We start from the raw sequence: 19,337 nt of genomic DNA on the forward strand, positions 1-19,337 counted from the left end.
AAATCTGGCCCTCTTTGCAAAAAGTTTGGACAACCCTGATTTAAAGCATACTTCTAAAATTGTAACAAAATGGTTAAAGGCAACAAAGCACATAAAGTGGCCATCACAATGTCTAGACCTGTATCACATAATTGTGTGCATTTAAAAAAAAAAACATGTTTAGTATAGGTGTATGTAAACTCTAGAACTGTATGCTTAGATGCTTGGGGAAGATGTCACTGAAACTGTAAAGGTCTTGAGTTATTTTATTACTACTGTCTTACTTGCCTGCTAACAAACTCAGTATTATTCCCTGGAGATATAGGAAGGATTCCTTTAATTCATAAAGAGAGAGAGAGAAAATGAAATTGTTTGCCCTACAGTAATTAAAGGGAAACTATGTCCCTGTACATTTTAGCTCTCCTAAAACGTCTAATATGCAACATTGTTTCATGGGAACATGTTTCTGCTGTATTTAGTCTTACAATGCCCATATGCATCTAGAGAAAGAGAGAAGATGCTTTTTACTGTCATAAGTCAGCTTATCAACTGTTTGATTACCTTTCATTACTTTCCCATTACTTTTGTTTTTTTTTTTTTTCAATAAATTTTGTTTTTGGTCTAAAAATAATTCTCACTATGTAGGTGGTGGTAATCAATTCAATAGTATGTAAAAGGTGCATAAGCTTGCTTTTATAGCCTGACAGAGGACATGCAGTCTCTTATATGTCCAGTAGAGGGAGCCATTAATCTGTTTTTCGTGATGTTGCTCCATGCTTATTTTACAAGTATTCATTACATAACATTTAATGAAGAGGTATGGGCTTCTTTAAATGTTATGTTCTCGCTAATTTAAAAAAATAAATACAGCACATGTATAAAAATTACAGAATACTATTTATTATTATATTAATTGTATAGTTGAAAGTAAACTGCCTTAGAAATGATATCCTTTATTAAGAATAGATAGAAGTGCAAAAGAGACCCCTCCCAAAAAGAAATTTTTAGAAAAAGGTGGGATATTTTCATTTTTAAGGAGACCTGTGCCCAAGCAAAAACAATAAAAATTGAGCCTCCAAAGTGTGAACTAGCACCTATTAGGATGCTTAAACGTTGCAAGGTATACGTTTCCTTTTAAATTGCTTAACTATTCTTATAGTTGGTTATAAAACTAAGTCAAGAGGAGTAAGCTCGGAGTCCTACAGCTTGCCATACTTGGGATGGCAGTTGCAAATTTTGGTAGCTCAATAGCCTAATCCCCCCCCCCAAGAGCCTTCAGTGACCAATTTTTTTTAAATGTTAAGGTCCCCATAGACGACCGATTTAAGCGAAGTCCGACCGATCGTTCATAATTATCGTGCGGTTAGTGGGATTCGAACGATCGTACATCTTACCATTTTTTGGCCGACATCTGTCAGAAAATTGATCAACCAGGTTAAAAAATCTAAAAATCCCTATTTTATTTTCAGTCACCTGGCTAGACTAAAATTGCATCGAATGCAGAACACATACAATCGCAACCACCTATAGTTTGTGCTTCGAAACACATACAAAGTATTAAAGTGTATACATTGTCCTTTTTCTAGTGCAGCTGCAGCAGCCTTTGTTGTTACATTGAGAGGTGAAGCTGCTGACATTGAATTCTAGAAAAACTGTGTTTCAGGTCAATTCAGCGGCCTGGTCACTGGTGGGGTCAGTGATCAAACCTCATGGGTTTATAAAATGCAGTGCATGCGAATACTTTAAAATGGAAAATTTTGAGACACCTTAAGATTTTCATAAATATACTGGTAATATACAAAACAAAGTGTGTATGTCAGGCTGGCAATCATACCTTGCACCGCCCCATGTACAGTATTTGGATACCATGCATTGTATGTCTGCCTAAAGCAGGGCTATTAACATGGCAGTTGTTGCTTAGGCGTTCAATTGTTTGTTTTTTAAAAAAAATATTGCAGATGTCATTTTCCAAACAAAGTATTTGTAATGTCATTTGATAACTGCTATTTTGACTCAAAGCTCTGCATGATTTTAAAAGGAATATCGTCTTCTGTAAATGCATATTGGCTACATTTTATGACAAAGTAAATCGGTTTCCTATAATATGGCATTGTTTTGTCAGTTGAAAGTGCACAAGGGCATTTATCACCTACACGTAGGCCTCACGTAGATGAGTTCCACCAGAAAAGGTCAGACAATAGTTTTACCAAATGTTGCTTATTATAGACGTGTGAAATTCCACACAATCTCTTGTCTTCAGAGAGGATAAATATTGCTAGTTGTGCATTAAGACGTACCCTTTTCGCCCATAATTAAAGTTAGTATGTTTTTTTTTGTGTGTGTGTGTTGTATATGGAAAAGCGATTAATTTTCTGAAGTCGCCCGAAGTTTTGTTGTGAGGCAACTATGGAAAATGAATAGTTCCGAGTGCCATCCTGCCGCCCGACTAATTTCCCTGAATCTGCCTGTGTGCTGTAACCCTTACAGGGGCTGATATGTTAAGTGGGAGCATTCATAGCCACTGTTACAAAGTATAAGGGGTGTTGGCAATGTAGTGTATTGTTTTACTAACCACATCTGAGTGAATAGTTTCAAGTAGACCTGGATTAACTGACGAGTACATACTACCTTTGCATGTAAAAGATCCTTTTAACAATACGTGTACTCTTTCTAGCCCCAGGTGAAACTTGCCTTCAGTTGATGTAATGAATACAATGCAAGATGTATAATGCAGGTCACAAGAAGGATTTCATTCTTTCCTGGTTTCATTGCAAGTCTGGGACTAGCCCTGTGCCTTCACCCCTCTGTATGAACCTTGTGTTCTGGGAATGTGATATACACCAGATGACCTTTGTTTGCTGAGATGCGCCGGTGGCAGGTGATGCAAGTGCAGAGCAAGCATTGCTTGTTGGGACAGAATGACATTTCAAAGGACACGTGCTTGTAATACGATGATTGTACTTTTAATATCACATGAGGCAATCGGGTTATCTCCTGAATGTGAGTGCAGATACATTATGTGCAGTGTGCTCATCCAATAAAAGTTAAGGAATTGGCTCTGACGGTTTAGATTTGTCTGTAATTTTCTGTAGACAGGTAAAGGGGATATCTAAAATGAACTCAGGCAAGCTACTTTCTGGTAATGGAAATATAGTTACAAATGGCCATAGACATGCAGATTATTAGGTTGTATCAACCGTTCCAACCTGCAACTAACCTTTCAGATTAAAATAAAGTAGTAAAGAGAAGAAATCACACAATGCTCGGGCCATCCGTTGACAGGCAGCAATCGTAAGAAAGTAATGTCGGACAAATAGTAGTGACAATCACCCACGGATATTGTCACATAGGCAATACATGCTGCGAAATTTTTGGTAGCCCATATAAATCTTTAAACCTGTCAGATCGACTGACTGATCGATCGCCATGGCATGAAAAATGTAAGGGCACTACAAACCGCGTCTGAAAATTGTATGAATCTGTTTTGTGGCACACACACACGCGCGCGCAAAATTAGCATGTAAACATTAAGCTACTGTATACTATGCCATCAACATATTCTCAAATATAAATGTATTTTTTTTTCTTTAGCGTAATGCACAAAGCAATATTTGATTTTCCATATCTGTCCATTGCACTCGCTTCTGGTTCTGTTGTAGTATACAGCAACAGATAAAACATAAAACACTGACACTGTTTTTGGTACAATATTTCAGGGACTAAAAGCTGTGAAATAGTATTGAAGGAGCAGTTGGAACTTCTCTCCATATGCAGAGAGGACAGCTCTCTGTGCCTTTAGCCTGAACAGTCAACTGCTGCAAGTCGTGGGAAAACATCCGTTTTTTCTCACAAGCAATTTGGTTGTGAAAGGTTCCCCCCCCCCCCTTACTTACACTTCTGCCCTTTTATTGATACTACAGCCTGTCACAGCTGTGATAACCTTTCCACTTAGGGGTTGTGGTTTGAGGCCTCACTCATGTTTGTTTGTTTGTTTTTTTTTTTTTTGTCTAAAACTTTTTTTTTTAACCAGACAACCAAGTTTTATTTATAAGCAGCGAATAATACCCGCTGTGCATTATTCTGGCAGAGGGCAGCTGATATTTACCCAGCAAAAAAAGTGCTAGATGGATAAGCAACGCTGTACAGTTTTAAAATTTGTACAGCAAGTGCCGTGTAGTAAGCAGCACAGTGTCCCATAGAGCTTACAGTTTAAGTGGGTGGATAACCTATAGGCACAAATGTTCTCTCTTTCATCCTAGATGGAGCTGACATTTGCAGCCATAGGCCCTATGGCATACGTCCTATTTATCCACCAGCATATTTCATACTTCTCCATGCCACGGCCAGCTGTAACTTACATATGGCCTGAATAATACCCATCATTAAGTTTTCATTCATGACCATGACAGGAGGCACAGTGGGGTATTTAAATATTGTGAATGGTTATCAACCTTATAAGGTCTTTCTGTTTCATGCCTTTATTACTAGCTACCATAAAGCATATCTCTAGATCTGACCTATTGTCTGCAGGGCTTTGTTTCTGTCCTGCACTTCCCTATTCACTGTAATTGCCGCAGTCCTAGATAACCAGTGTATGTACTGCTAACATAACTGTGGGAAACTTTTATGCAGCACTAGAATTTTCCCACATGCTCGCATGCTAACTTGCATGCGAGCTCAGATTTTGCAAGGCAGATTGTTTTCTGAAAGGGCAGCAAATTTGCAAGTTGCTGTCTTGTTGGTGTGTGGTGCCAATGTTATATATGTTTGTGGGTTGCAAACCTTCCTAAACAGAAGAATTGATACAGCAAAAGGGAAATTTAGTGGCCTCCGAACATATGGAAAAATAGTATTGTAGTCTCATTCAAAGCAGTGGCTAGTTTTGCAAAATGTTTACCTGTAGAATAATGGCTAAAATACATAAATGTGATGTTTTGTACAGCACCACCCTGTTCTATTCACAGGCTAATGTTTTGCTTTTCAGAGGAGAGAACAATGACGGATAATTGACTTCCTACCAAAGCAACAGTATAAATACAGTATATAACTGTGATAAATGTGTATTATGAAATAATTAAGCTTTTCTGCTGTTTCACCAAGTGCCCAGCTATTTATGTTGTCCATTATGTATCTGCGATTATGCACCTTTAACAGATTTGCCCTGGAAGTAAAAGGGACCTATAAATGCAATGTATATACAACGTCTGTCCTACAACTTGCAGTCCCCTTTGAAAGCCTTCAAAAAAATGTCATAGCTCTGAAGCCTTCTTTTATTTAGAGTTTTATTTACTGTATTTCTATGGCTGTTGAAAGCAGAACTTTATGGGCAGTTGGCTGCCATGCTTGGGAGAATAGAAACTCTTTCCTGCAGTTGTGGATTGTAAGTAGGACAGTTGCAGTTTTGTTCTGTAGTGAGATGTTCCAGTGTGGAAATATCATGGGTGGGAAAAAAAAACCCTGCCTAAAATAACTTCTCAAAGATTTTTTACAGTTTCTAAGTGTACTACATTACTTTTGGTTAAACATTTTCTAATGATCCAGGTTGCTAGTCTGTTGGGCGGAGGTGTAGTTACCAAGGAACTGTAACGTCTGGAAGTGGAAACCATACACAGAGGACAGCACAGTGATCAGAGAGGGTTTGAACTGTGTGCAGATATATAACTGTAAAACACAGCATATTGTTGTCCTAACCCCAGTGTGCCTCCCACTTAGTCCAGGCTTCTGCTTGAGTCATTTAAAAGTGATGATTCTCCACTCTCCAATGATTATTTAACTTCCTGCTGCAGTTTTACACTATCAGATTGGTATCCTGTGTCAGTGACTCACAGTCAGATGCATGTGTTATGTCATTAGCTGCACACACATCCCTGGATTCTTGCCTTTTATGGGATACAGTTAAAGTACACGTTTATTGTAAAAGGGACCCAAAAATACAATTTTTCCTTATGAAAGAAACTCGTATTCTGAACAAATTCAAATATACATAAAAATGTTCAGTGGTTTTAAAGTAATATGTTAATACTATTTAAGTGTGTGTGTGTGTGTGTGTGTCTTTGGTAGTTGTGACTATTGAAACAATGTAAGAAAATGCAACTGTCTTGACTGTATGAGTGCAGAAAGTGGCCAACATCAGCTTTCCATAGCAATTCCATTTATACATAACTTTAAAAATATTAAATTTTCTTTTTGGGGTTCACATCCACATTGTTGCCTTTAAGCATCATGCAGACAGTGGTATTATTAATATACAATGAAGCAATCGAGGTACAAAGTGCAAAAAACCAGGAGCAGAGCGTCATGGGCTTTTTTTCTCCACAGTGTATCATTGTGTACCATATGCTATCATTTTAGGTTGTGAATCTCTATTAGGGCAAAACGACCTGGGGTGACTTTAGTAAGTGCTTTAAATAGCTTGTATCATTGCCCTTAAGAACAGTAACTCCAAAAAAGTGTTTTAAAGTATTTAAAAAATAATACGGTGTTGTCCTGCACTGGTACAATCGGTATGTTTGCTACAAGCTGCTGTGTAGCCATGGGGGCAACCATTCAAAGCACATGTTACATAGCAGAAAATGGATGCACTCTGCAGGAGCTTATCTGTTATCTTCTAAGTAGCCTGTGCCTTTTTTTTTTTTTTTTTTAAGCTTGAATGGCTTAACAAAAATGGCTGACTATAGTTGTCTCTCTAAAGCAAACACATAACTTTTACTAATGTATGTAACGGTACATTATATTTTAATTGCTTTAAAATTCTTTTATTGTTAGGTATTACTGTTCCTTTAAGGAGCAGTGATTAGCTCTGGCATTGTTTTTTTTTAACAATTCTTTTATTGTGCATTTTGTATCAATACAGACAAAAAAAAAGGTACTTTCTATGATAGTATTGCATCTTTTTTCCTTTTAACAAAATAAAACAATCTTTACAAACATTAACCAGATTATTATTACAACTCAGGTTTATTCCAGTTACATATATATTCAATTCCAGCGTTACATACATTTTATTTCCTCCTACTGCAGTTAGCCTAGATCTGAATCCTCCTCTGTCCCGGTTGCCCAAACTTTATTGAATTTCTCCGGACAGCCCCTTCTCATATATGTAAGTTTATGCAAGGGGAGCGCTTTGTTAATTAGTTGCTCCCACCCCTGTGTCGTTGGTCCCCCTCTAGTTTTCCATTTTAATTCTATAACTTTTTTAGCGTACATGCATAAACTGATTAGGATCGTCCTCTGTGATCTTTTTGGAGATATATCCTCCATTAGATTTAATATTAACACCTTGGGGTCCATTGGTACTAGAATACCCGTTTTTGTGCTGATTATTTGTATTACCTCCCTCCAAAATGTCTGCATAACCGGACAGTTCCAAATCATGTGCATAAAGTTTGCTGGTGAGTTTGAACATCGGGGGCATTCATCCCTTATAGTTGGGTTCATTTTATTAAGCCTATAAGGAGTAAAGTATACTCTGTGCAGGTAATTCAGCTGGGTCATTCTGTCCTTACTGCAGAGAAGCTCTGATATTGTTAGGTATTACTGTTCCTTTAAGGAGCAGTGATAGTAAAAGGAGTGTTCACCTTTAAATTAATTCAGGAATAGCCTGAATTACTTTTTGCTATCCACTGAAAATCATGGTGTGTTCCACACAAGCAGGAAAGTCAGTGAAAATACCCTTGAAAATTTTAAAATTTCAAGCATTAAGACCTGGGGCACTAGTCAGAAGGACTGGTATGTGTTCCTTAGTTTAGGCATAGTAACCCTCCCGGTGATGTCCTTTTGTTACATAACAAGAGATTTTTTTATATCCCCAGTTTCATCTTTTGCTCATAGTAAATAGGAGAAATATATATATATTTTTTATATTCTCCAAGCTGATTTTAGTATATTGTCAAAGGAGAAAAAAATGTACGTTCTATAGATGACTACCAAAAGAACCTTCTGTTTTTATTCCTTTACTTTGACAGTACAGGCCTGAACAGTACAGAACTAATCCCATGATCAGTTATCTGAAAACCTGCGATCGATAAAGCTCTGATTTACGGAAATGCTGTCTCCCATGAATTTATCCAAGTAATCCAAATTTTCCTTTTTAAGGTTAGATTTATTTCATGTTTACATGATTTTCTAGTAGACAAGGTATGAAGATTCCAAATTACGAAAAAGATCCGTAACCTGGAAAACCACAGGTCCAAAGCATTCTGGATAAGTGATCCCATACCTGTATACTAAAATGCAGCTGAAAATCGATAAAATCTTTCCTCTGAGTGTTGGCTTCTATAAATGACTACCAACAGAACCTTCTAACACCCATTGAGTTAAAATACATTGGTGAAAGGTAGGGGGCACAGCAGGGGTTTAGCACCTGTGTGAAGATGTGTATTCAGGACAGCTATGCAAATAGAAAAGGGATGTAACAAACTTACTTTGTTTGCCCAAAACTGGACTGACAAAACTAAGGGCAAAAAGAGTTTAGCAACCATAAATAGATGTCATTAACTGCAGGTTTTTTCCAAGCCAATGGAAGACTGGATTTGTGGGCAGGACACAAAGGCCTAGTCCTAGGGTGGGAAATATGTTGGGGCAGCATAACCCTTAGGTTAATGTCACATGTAGGTTTTTGTTACATATTCAGGCTGAAATCCACCCATGTGCACAGGTGGATTGCATACAAAATTGGGGTGTTAGGGGCCAAATTGGCGGATTCGCCATCAGTGGAGAAATTGCTGAATTGTTCCTTGTAAAAATAAAAACTGGGTAAATAGGTAGGCTGTGCAAAGTAAAAAATGTTTCTAATAAAGTTCGTTAGTCAAAAAAGTAGTCTATAAAGGCTGGAGTGACTGGATGTCTAATATAAAAGAACAGAACCCAACTTCCTGCTTTGCAGCTCACTTGGTTTTCACTGATTGTTTACCAGATAGTAACCAATCAGTGACTTGAGGGGGGGGACGACATGGGTCATATCTGTTGCTTTTGAATCTGAGCTGAATGCTGAGGATCAATTGCAAACTCAATGAAGAGTTATGTCCCATGTGGCCCCTCCTTAAAGTCACTGACTAACTCAGAGTTGGAGAGCTGAAAAGCAGGCAGTAGTATTCTGTTCTGTTAAGACATCCAGTCACTCCAGCCATTATACATTACGTTTTTGGCTAACTAACTATATTAGAAACCTTTTTTATTTTGTACATCCTTGTTCATGTAAATAAACCATTTTCATAATAATATACTTTTTTAGTATTACGTGCCATTGGGTAATCATGGATTGTCCAATTGTTTGCAGGGCTAAGCAGGCAGCTACCCACCGTTTCCCAGCTTCAACTAGACCGTATCGCTTTTGTTGATGGACAAATCGTACATTTGAATGATCGTTTCAGGTCCAACGATTACAAAAATATCTTAACAACTATAGCGTCTTAACATTGCGTCACTGGGACTGGGCAGGAGAGTCAGCTGTGAAATGATCTGCCAGCCCAGTGCCATCGCAGCGGCCTTATTTGTGTTGGTAAAAGTGAGGTTGGGTCATGATTTCAAGACAAAAGTGTGGGCACTATTGGATAGCATGCCTAACTGCACAACAAACAGGAATCTGCCCCTGCTATCATTCTATTGCTCCTGTTCATAACGTTATTTCTTACTCATGTCTTGTGCAATTTACATGATCTATTTCTTTGAAAATTTACTCTAGAATAAACTGATTATGCATAAATCTTAGCTTAGAAGTGATAATTGTGTGACCGTGTGCCTGCTCCTTTTTTTCTATTTGCATTTCTATACCAGCTACAAACTGAAGTGACTATTTTTAGAGTTTGGATATTTAACTCATTAAAGAAAACAAATAGCTGCATACCTTGGTGAAACTCCAGAGGCAGTCTGGAAGATCTCACTGCTGTTCCTCCTTCTGCTTGTAAGGAACGTGGATACGGGGAAAAAAGGTTTTTCGTAATTTTATAGAACAACACTCTGCCACCCTGCATATGTATCTTTCTAACTAAGCAATCCAACTTGATCCTGCAAACTGTTTTATATTTAAAAATTAACATACCCTGTAAACAATACTTTTTAATACATTTTGTATTTTTGTAATAGAATAGTTCCTTTGTACTTTGTGATAACCAAGCTAGCATTAATCCATACTGATGACAAAACAATTCTGTGGTTTGTTCTTTTTAGTAGCAGCTTATTGGCCAGTGTACAGGACCCTCTAATGGGCTTCCCTGACCAATACCTGGATGAAAATCGTCTAGCTATTGATTGGACAGGTTTAAAAATGCCACAACGGGAACACAGGCGGTTGGAGCAAGCACTGACGGTTTGTCGGTTCTCTTCATTGTGATCCAGTCGTTGGGCATATTGGGGGGCAAATACGCTTCTTTCTCAACCTTGCCACGCAAGCAGATCTTTAACTGTATGGCCAGCTTTAAGGTATGGAGATCAAATTAGTGGATCTGAATGCTGTATGTCCCACCCATTCCAGGTAATACTACTACTACTACCACCACCACCACCACCACCACGTTGCTTTCTGGATACATCATAGATAAGTTAGGTAGAATGTTCATATAGTTCGTATCCTCTCTTTATATAACATTAAAGATTAGGACTTTAACTAGACACTTCAAATATAGTAGAGTATATGCAAATACCTTTTAACTCTTAACAGACTTTTGCTGTATTGTGTGTGTGTGTATAGCAGGGTTCTAATCACTTTAAGTCACCCACACCCTTCTTTCACGCAGCTTTAATTGAAGTGTGACATAGCGTTTCCTTTTGTTCTAATAGTAATGCCACTTTGACAAATCTTTTTTTCTCACCCCCAAAATCTGTTTGGCACCGTAGTGTTAAGTGACTTTTAGGGAGGAGCAGGAGGTTAGACAGTTGTTTTGGAACTTCCCCCAACTACCTTTAATGTCATAATAAAAATATTAAACCTTTAAATATTTAACCTTTTAATTGTCTCAATAGGAGCTGTAAAGATATATTTTTTTGTCTTCCATACCTGATCAAATTTTGCCAAAATTGCAGATATACACTACAACAGGCATACACTTACATTTCTGCTGTGCTTCTACTGTCAGAGCACATTGATAAGTAATGGCATCAAAATCCATGTAACTTGTTGCTAATCACTCCCTGTGGATATCAGTGAGATGCGCTGGCAGTTGCTCTGCCCCTTGTCATGCCATAAAATGCACAAGAAGCCCCTTGTGTCCCATTACCCTTGGTAATGTGAAGTCAAAAGGCACAGCATGAAGGACAGGATTAATTCATGCATTTGTTTACTCTGAGTGATCAGGCAAGGGGGTTTATTAAAGGGACACTGGAACTGATTTGTTACCTACTGAACCTGTCAGTTTTCACGCTCCTTAAATCTGGTATGCCCATCTTCATTGTTCAAAGCCGTTTGATGAAAATAAAATTATTTAGTCAACTAAAAATAATAAGATCATTAACCTGTTTACGCTAAGTGGTCGAACATGTTGAGATTAAATTGGGCAGTTTGGATAATTGTGACCATACTGCCAGTCTGACTGTGTGTGTGCCACGTTCTTAGTACAACTAGTTTGTATGAGGTGCAATTGTTGTGGAACAGTCCCTGCCAAAATGTGCTTTCTATTTCTTGTCTGTAATCCAACCAATCCCATACCAAAACAAACTTGCTGCCATATTTAACAGCTAAAACCACAATGTATGTTAAAGGCTAAAATACATGAAAGTCTGAATGTTTCCAAATTCAAGACTGTTAAGAAAAGAGGACAGGGAAAACACACTAAAAGGCATTACTACATTTTATTGTTGTGTTAAAATTTTTACCCAATGTTGCCCTTTTTTTATAAAACGGATACATAATGGTTGTGAGATTATTTATATTGGGCAGCATTCCTATTGCAAAAGTTTGGCTAGCGTCTACAAAGTTACCCTGAAACGCGCAAGAAGTCACCCTTTAATACTTGCCAGTTAATCTTGAATGTAATGGTAATTTTGTATTGCTCTGTATTCTGTGATTTGTATTGATCCCTTTCTGTTCTGTTATTGTATTGTTTTAAAGTACAAAGCTGAAGTTTACAAGTACATTAGAGGACATTAGAGACAAATAGTAGGGGACCTTTTTACCCATAAAGAGGATCAGAGGCCATCCCTTCAGACTAGAAGAAAAGAGCTTTCATTTGAAGCATGTTGGTGGTTCTTTACAGTGAGGTTGTGGAATGCACTGCCGGTTGATGTTGTGATGACTGATTCAGTTAATGCTTTTAAGGGTAAGGTCACACTGGGCGTTTCGGGGAGATTTAGTCGCCTGGCGACTAATCGCCTCAATGTATTAAATTGGCAAATCAAGAAACAGCAAGGAGCAGAATACCTGCTATTCAGTCTTTATTGTGCATTATTATTGTGCATTCCACACGACATCTTTCGGGCAGCAAGGGCCACATTGGGTGTCTGACACTAAAGATAGTCTGCTGTCTTCTTTGCAGCATTTCATTACTCTTTAGCTACTGAGAGCATTAACCTTATCTTACTGTTGCAGACTGCCAAACAAAGCCTTTACATATATATTGGTGGTACTTCCTTCCATTCCCGAGACTAGTGACCCCTTTTGTCTTTTAGGCATCAAAGTGTTTAAAGATAGTAAATTAATTATTTATTATAATATTGAGGGGGGGGGGTTAATAGGTCACTGGTTTTTGTAGGTCAAGTTGTTTTGAGATGTTCTTGTTGTGTAACCTGATTACATTGCTCTGTAAGCCTTAATGTCTTATGTTGAGAGTTGCAAGTGACAGGCAGGCTCTGAAACTCAGAGACCCATTTTTATATTTTTGCCTTTTATAATGCCGACATGGTTTATCTGTAAACTATTATACTTTTGTTTTTTTGTTTTGTTTTAAGAACAGCCTTATATCTAGTTTAGAACACACTGATATTGTCGCATAAAAAATAAAGGTCTTTCCAACAGTAGCAGGGCTTCTTCTGAGGTAAATCAGAAGTTGCTTACCTCCATTACAAATATTGCAGTCAGTCTTTTCACGTGCTGTTTGCAGTCATGCCAAATTCCCTTCTTTATCTGTAATATAAGAATATCTTGGTACTGTATATTTCCCTAATCCCACACAGCATAAATGAAGAAATTCCAGTGTGGTGGGATATGTACATTTTGGGCAAATAAAATCTGCAATATTGTGAAGGGAGTAGTGGAGTAGTAAAACCGACACAATCCGTTCGTATTTACTTGTTTGCAGATTTTCTTTTTAACTTGTATGTGTTGGTAGAGTTTAGTAGGCAATAAAATGTAACAATCCTTCCCAGCTCTTATTAATGTCCCTCATTTCCAGGTATGCCTATCTGGCACACCCTGCATTCCCAAAGCATGAACACCTTAATAGATATTGATCTCTTCTCTTTTACCTTGCCTTTATTTTATTGTTGTGCCTCTTTTATTTTCCATCTATTTTGATACTTTTATTGCAGCTTCCCTGTTAACTATAAATATCAATGCAAAACATTGCATAACTTAACTGGTGCTGTAAATGCTAATTCCTATTTTTGCTTGAAGTGTTTACTAGTTTCAAGCAGGGGCAAAGCACCAATTTTTTTGACTTCCGTGCACATTGCCTCTGCTTTTGGTGCTTTGTAAGAGTCACAAGCGGCAGGGCCGGATTTACATAGCGGGCACCCCTAGGCCCCCTGTTGCCTCCCTTTTATTCGCTCAAATTTTCATCATTGGTACTTCAACTATGGGGATTGGTGCACAGGAATTAAAAACTATTGTATCTCCTGCGCATCCCCTGTGTTTCTGAACCAATGTGGGTGTGGTTGGGCAGCATGCCGTCCCCTAAAATCTTGCTGTCCTAGGCCCGGGACTTGGTGACCTCCCCACAAATCCAGGCCTGACAAGAGGACAGCTGTGCACAGATTTACCCTGCTTCACGGCGCAGATCGAAGGAATCACAAGAGACGGTATTGCTCAATTTTCTTGCGGCTTTATTTGGCACATCTAGTGAGTTTCTAGCAGTGGGTTGGTGAGGAAAACCTATGCGTTTCGTGCCCTCTTTCCAGGCACTTCGTCAGGGTCCCTGGAAAGAGGGCACGAAACGAAGTGGTTTTCCTCACCAACCCACTGCTAGAAACTCACTAGATGTGCCAAATAAAGCCGCAAGAAAATTGAGCAATACCGTCTCTTGTGATTCCTTCGATCTGCGCCGTGAAACGGGGTAAATCTGTGCACTGAAGTTACCTCCTCAACGAGGTGAGGAGGATCCCGCGAGAGCTGCGACTGAAGGGAGAGACGCTGCACAAAGAAGGGTGAGCTCCGATATAATATCTAGACCTGTTTTTGATGCTTATTCACAAGAGGACAGCTGTGGCTATAAAGTAGGGATGCACCGAATCCACTATTTTTGGATTCGGCTGAACCCCCCTGACGAAGTGCCTGGAAAGAGGGCACGAAACGCGTAGGTTTTCCTCACCAACCCACTGCTAGAAACTCACTAGATGTGCCAAATAAAGCCGCAAGAAAATTGAGCAATACCGTCTCTTGTGATTCCTTCGATCTGCGCCGTGAAACGGGGTAAATCTGTGCACTGAAGTTACCTCCTCAACGAGGTGAGGAGGATCCCGCGAGAGCTGCGACTGAAGGGAGAGACGCTGCACAAAGAAGGGTGAGCTCCGATATAATATCTAGACCTGTTTTTGATGCTTATTCATAAGAGGACAGCTGTGGCTATAAAGTAGGGATGCACCGAATCCACTATTTTGGATTCGGCTGAACCCCCAAATCCTTTGTGAAAGATTCGGCCGAGAACCGAATCCGAACCCTAATTTGCATATGCAAATTAGGGGTGGGAAATTTTTTTACTTCCTTGTTTTCTGACAGTCATTTCCCTCCCCGTCCATAATTTGCATATGCAAATTAGGGTTTCGGATTCGGTTCGACCGGGCAGAAGGATTCGGCCGAATCATAATCCTGCTGAAAAAGACCGAATCCTGGATTCGGTGCATCCCTATAAAGTACATTAGGTAGCTGGTATTTACTGTCTGCTCAAGGCAGGTTTAAGCACTAGGATCCCTTTTCACCTTTAAGTTAACTTTTAGTATGTTATAGAATTATAAGCAACTTTTCAATTGGTCTTCATTAATTTTTTATAATTTTTAAATTGTTTGCCTTCTTATAACTTTTTTCAGCTTTCCAATGGGGGGGTCACTGACCCCATCTTAAAAAACAATCCTCTGTAAGGCTACAAATTTATTGTTATTGCTATTTTTCCTTACCCATCTTTCTATTTTGGCCCTCCCTTATTCATATTCCAGTCTCTTGTTCAAATCAGTGCATGGTTGCTAGGGTAATTTGGACCCTAGCAACCAGATTGCTGGCAAATATTAAAATGAAAACCAATTGCAAATTGTCTCATGATATCACTTCCTACAATATACTAAAAGGGAATTCCGCTTTAACAGGCTGCTATTAGTTACTCAAGTGGAGCAAACTTTTCAGATGAATCAGAAGATTCATAATAAGGCATGGTCTTTTGTTTGTTGTTTACATCTCTACAGCCCCCATGCTGCCCGTAGACACAAGCAATGCATGCGGTTTATTTCACAGTGTAGGTTACCATTATTAGAATTCCTTGCGTGTGTTATTCAGAACAGCTTCTGACCACCTCAGTAAGTGTTGACAATAGAATCTTACTCTTAGAGTCCTGCATGGAACCAATTTGTTAAACTCTCACCTGCAACCCGCATACTTATCCGGTTGTATCCACTACCCGACCCGCAATTATCTGATCCCCTAGGTACCCGGCCCGCTGCAGGACTCTAGTACGAGTACACATTTCTAATAATTAGTTCTTATAAAGCATCCAGTGCTCAATGGCAATTGACAGTGCTTGTGGTTTGTTTTATGAAAGTTTGCAGCTTAATTCCTCTACTTCTCTGTGTTGGATCTGTGCCCTAGTGATTCCCGAAATCCAAGCAGTGCTTAGCATCAGAGTTTATTTCCATAGTTGCTCAACAGGAAAAGCAAAGGGCAGTGTTTTCTTCTGTAGGATTAACATAAGAGTACTGTGTGCGGAATAGTATTTTTTACTAGTAATATGGTTCATATTCTAACATATGCTGTTGTAAAGGGCTCACACATTGGCCCAGTGTATGATATGATGGATTTCAGGTGTGACAGATAATCCAGCTGAGTGAAAGATCAATTCTTATCTATTTCAGTAAAAGTCTGGGTGAGTTTTCTGTGTCATTTTCCTGTGAAATCCTAACTACGTTACTGCATTCCACTGGGTTTCTTAATGACAGCTGTGAAAGTTTCCCTCCCTGCCAGCCTAGATTCTGGTAACATTTCCTTGTCACCACATGAAGTTTGCCAATCTGTTCTTCTATTCTTAAGTTACATTATTTATGGTGAGGGAGCCAAGATACGCATCTGTGTTAAAAAGTGAGCACCTCTGCCATTCAGAAATACACTGTACCTGTATTACAGGGATGTTTCACTGTTCCACCGTTCAATAATGACATGTTTCACTGTTCCACAGTTCAATAATGACAGTTTTACAAAAAATTTTGTACCAGCATTTTGTGCATTCCTCCCCAGGTGACTTGAAAATCACACTTAAATAGTGAAAACTAGTTTGCCTATAGATTTAAAGTGATACTTTATCAGAATAAAAAAATGTTTTGAAAAAGGGTGGTCCCCTTTTATTCTTTCATGATAAAACTACTTTTTCTGTGCTCATGTGACTTTCCTTTTTACCACACAACTAACTAAAGACAAATGAAATGTAATTTTACGCCATATATATGAAAGTCTCCATCTACATTACTGGACGGCTGCAACACTGTTCAAGGAATTGGCATCATTCATGTAAGCCCCTGCCCTAGTAGAACTTACAGTATAGGGAACCAATTAATAAGTGAACATACAAATTCCTTGCAAATACAACCCTGGCTGGAATCAAACCTATTGCGCTCTATATCTATATCTATAATTTTCCCAAAAATTTCCAGTTCCGGGGGCAAAAATGTTGAAAATCGTCCGAAAATTCGAATCGTACAAATTTTTCGGATTTTCCGCCCGAAAAATTAGATTTTTTCCGGATTTTTGCCCAAAAACCAAGAAATGTTTGGATTTTTGCACGAAACCCAGCACAGGTCAGGATATCTTCGGGACCTCTCCCATTGACTTGAGATGCTGGATTTTCAGATTCTGACGTTTTCCATCCTCTGGGCATAAGTCCCAAAAAATTCAAGGTTTTTTTTTTCTACTAAAAATTCGGGTTTTAAAGTTATAAAAACTCGAATTTTTCTGGTTTTTGGCATTTAATAAATAACCCCCTTAATGTATAAATTTGCAGTTCAGCAGAGCAATACTTAAATCTTTTATTTGAAGTATTTACCGTGCTTCTAGAGGCATTGTAGCTCTCCTAGGACTGGTGGGTGTGTGGAGTACAAGAAGCTGGTATCTATGGACTGCTATGATTATTTGGAATGGTTGAGGACAACCTGTTCTTTTTTTTCTTACCTTTTTAGACCTCACCAAAGATGTCTGCAAAAACAACCAGCACAAATAACATAGCACAGGCACGAAGAACTGTACAGCAACTCAAAGTAGAGGCCTCCATAGAAAGAATAAAGGTAAAGACCTGTACAATTATTATTGATTTCTTTTCTGTAACCGTTAAAACGTGACAGCTCTTCACTAATGGTGCATTTGATTCCTCACCCCATAATGTGCTTTTACTTCTGTATTAAACTCTGTGTACTTCACCAAAAATATGTGTTTTCGTGTATGTACTGAGTTGCAGCATTAGCATTAGCTTGTTTCTCTTCTTCTTTTAGATTTCAAAAGCGTCGGCTGATCTCATGCGTTACTGCGATGAACATGCCAAGAATGATCCTTTGCTCATGGGTATCCCGGCATCCGAAAACCCCTTCAAGGATAAAAAGCCTTGCATTATATTGTAGTCTCATTACTAGTGAACATCATTTTTTTTTTTTTTAACTTTTATCTCTTTCCAAAGCAAAACAGATCCCAACTAAAATCTGTTATTTACTTGAGAAAAAAATGGGTAGAAAAAAAAAATATACCAATGATTCTTTTATATATTCTCCCTTTATAGCTTTCTTACACATGGCAACAGATTTTTTTTTTTACCAAATGTCTGACCAGAATGAGGCGGATACATATTTATTTGTCAGCAGTGTTTACTTGTCATTTTAAACCTTTCTAGAAAATTGAAGTAAGACAACGTTGCCTCAACTTGCTGCATAGGTCTGATCATTGCAGGCAAGGAATGATGTAGTTTTATTATGAGCTCACATTCCTGCTGAATTCAACCCAAAAGTCAAATTGGCAAGCCTCAGCCATGGACTGTTAACTTGTCCCTCTTTCTAAGCTTTTGAACCTAGAACACTATGGGCTGCTTCTCAGGATCTTGCAAAAGCCAAATTGTATTTGTACCAATTTAATGAATGTAACAGCAACATTTATTTTTCAGAAGATATTTCTGTTGTGTTGCTATTGGGTTTATCATTTTAGAACCATAATATGTAAGATTTGTAATTGTTTACCCCTATTTTATCTTATGTCATGGGGTAGGAAGTATATTTTTAGATGGAGCTGCTGGAAAGGGAGGGCACACATTTTATCAGGTATGGATGTGGGTAAATTAGGAATGTTAGACCTACATTGCTTTAGTTATGAGCATCTTCGAAGTTGAATTACCATCAGTTGCAGTGGTTGATTTGTCATCTGTGCCTAGGGTTGAGTGCAGGAGCAAGCAGTTCTAAAACAAATGGGGCCAAGCATGACAAACATAGAATCTACACATGCCCCTGCAGCAAGTTTGTTATTCTAATCAAAATAATAACCTAAACCAAGCTAGCAACTTCATGAGGGAATTATTGAGTGTACAAGTTTGCTTATTTTTTTTTTTTTTTTTTTTAAATACATTTTTTTGGACCAAGTTAGCGGAACATGTATGCTCTAAATTCATATTTTAGAACAAGAATCTACAATGCCAAAATAACCTACTTTAAGGTTAGTTAAGGACCAAGCGTTGGGTTAACCTTTGAACCTAGATGTCATTTATGTGATTGGCACCTCAGCTTAGCTATACTTAAAGGGATACTGTCAAGGGAAAAAAAAATTCAAAATGCATTAGGTTAATAGTGCTGCTCCAGCAGAATTCTGCACTGAAATCCATTTCTCAAATTCTCACATTTAATTTTGAAATTTGACATGGGGCAAGACATATTGTCAATTTCCCAGCTGCCCCCAGTCATGTGACTTGTGCTCTGATAAACTTCAGCCACTCTTTACTGCTCTACTGCAAGTTGGCGTGATATCACCTCCTCCCTTCTTCCCCCCC

General features: G+C 38.4%; 1 protein-coding gene across 4 annotated transcripts in view; it reads left to right on the top strand.

Annotated features, from left to right (window-relative positions):
• Nucleotides 1-19,114, top strand: part of gng12.L (guanine nucleotide binding protein (G protein), gamma 12 L homeolog) — a 40,632-nt gene extending 21,518 nt beyond the window's left edge. For 3 of the 4 annotated variants that reach the window (XM_018256907.2, XM_018256906.2, XM_041589399.1), the window contains 2 exons: nt 17,497-17,601; nt 17,806-19,084. In XM_018256907.2, the coding sequence (XP_018112396.1) occupies nt 17,509-17,601; nt 17,806-17,931 (219 nt within the window). In that variant the 5' untranslated portion in view covers nt 17,497-17,508 and the 3' untranslated portion in view covers nt 17,932-19,084. 4 annotated transcript variants of the gene reach the window in all.
• The last annotated feature ends 223 nt before the right edge of the window (nt 19,115-19,337 follow it).

Source organism: Xenopus laevis, chromosome 4L (genome assembly GCF_017654675.1).
Source record: "Xenopus laevis strain J_2021 chromosome 4L, Xenopus_laevis_v10.1, whole genome shotgun sequence".
Taxonomy (NCBI): Eukaryota; Metazoa; Chordata; class Amphibia; order Anura; family Pipidae; genus Xenopus; species Xenopus laevis.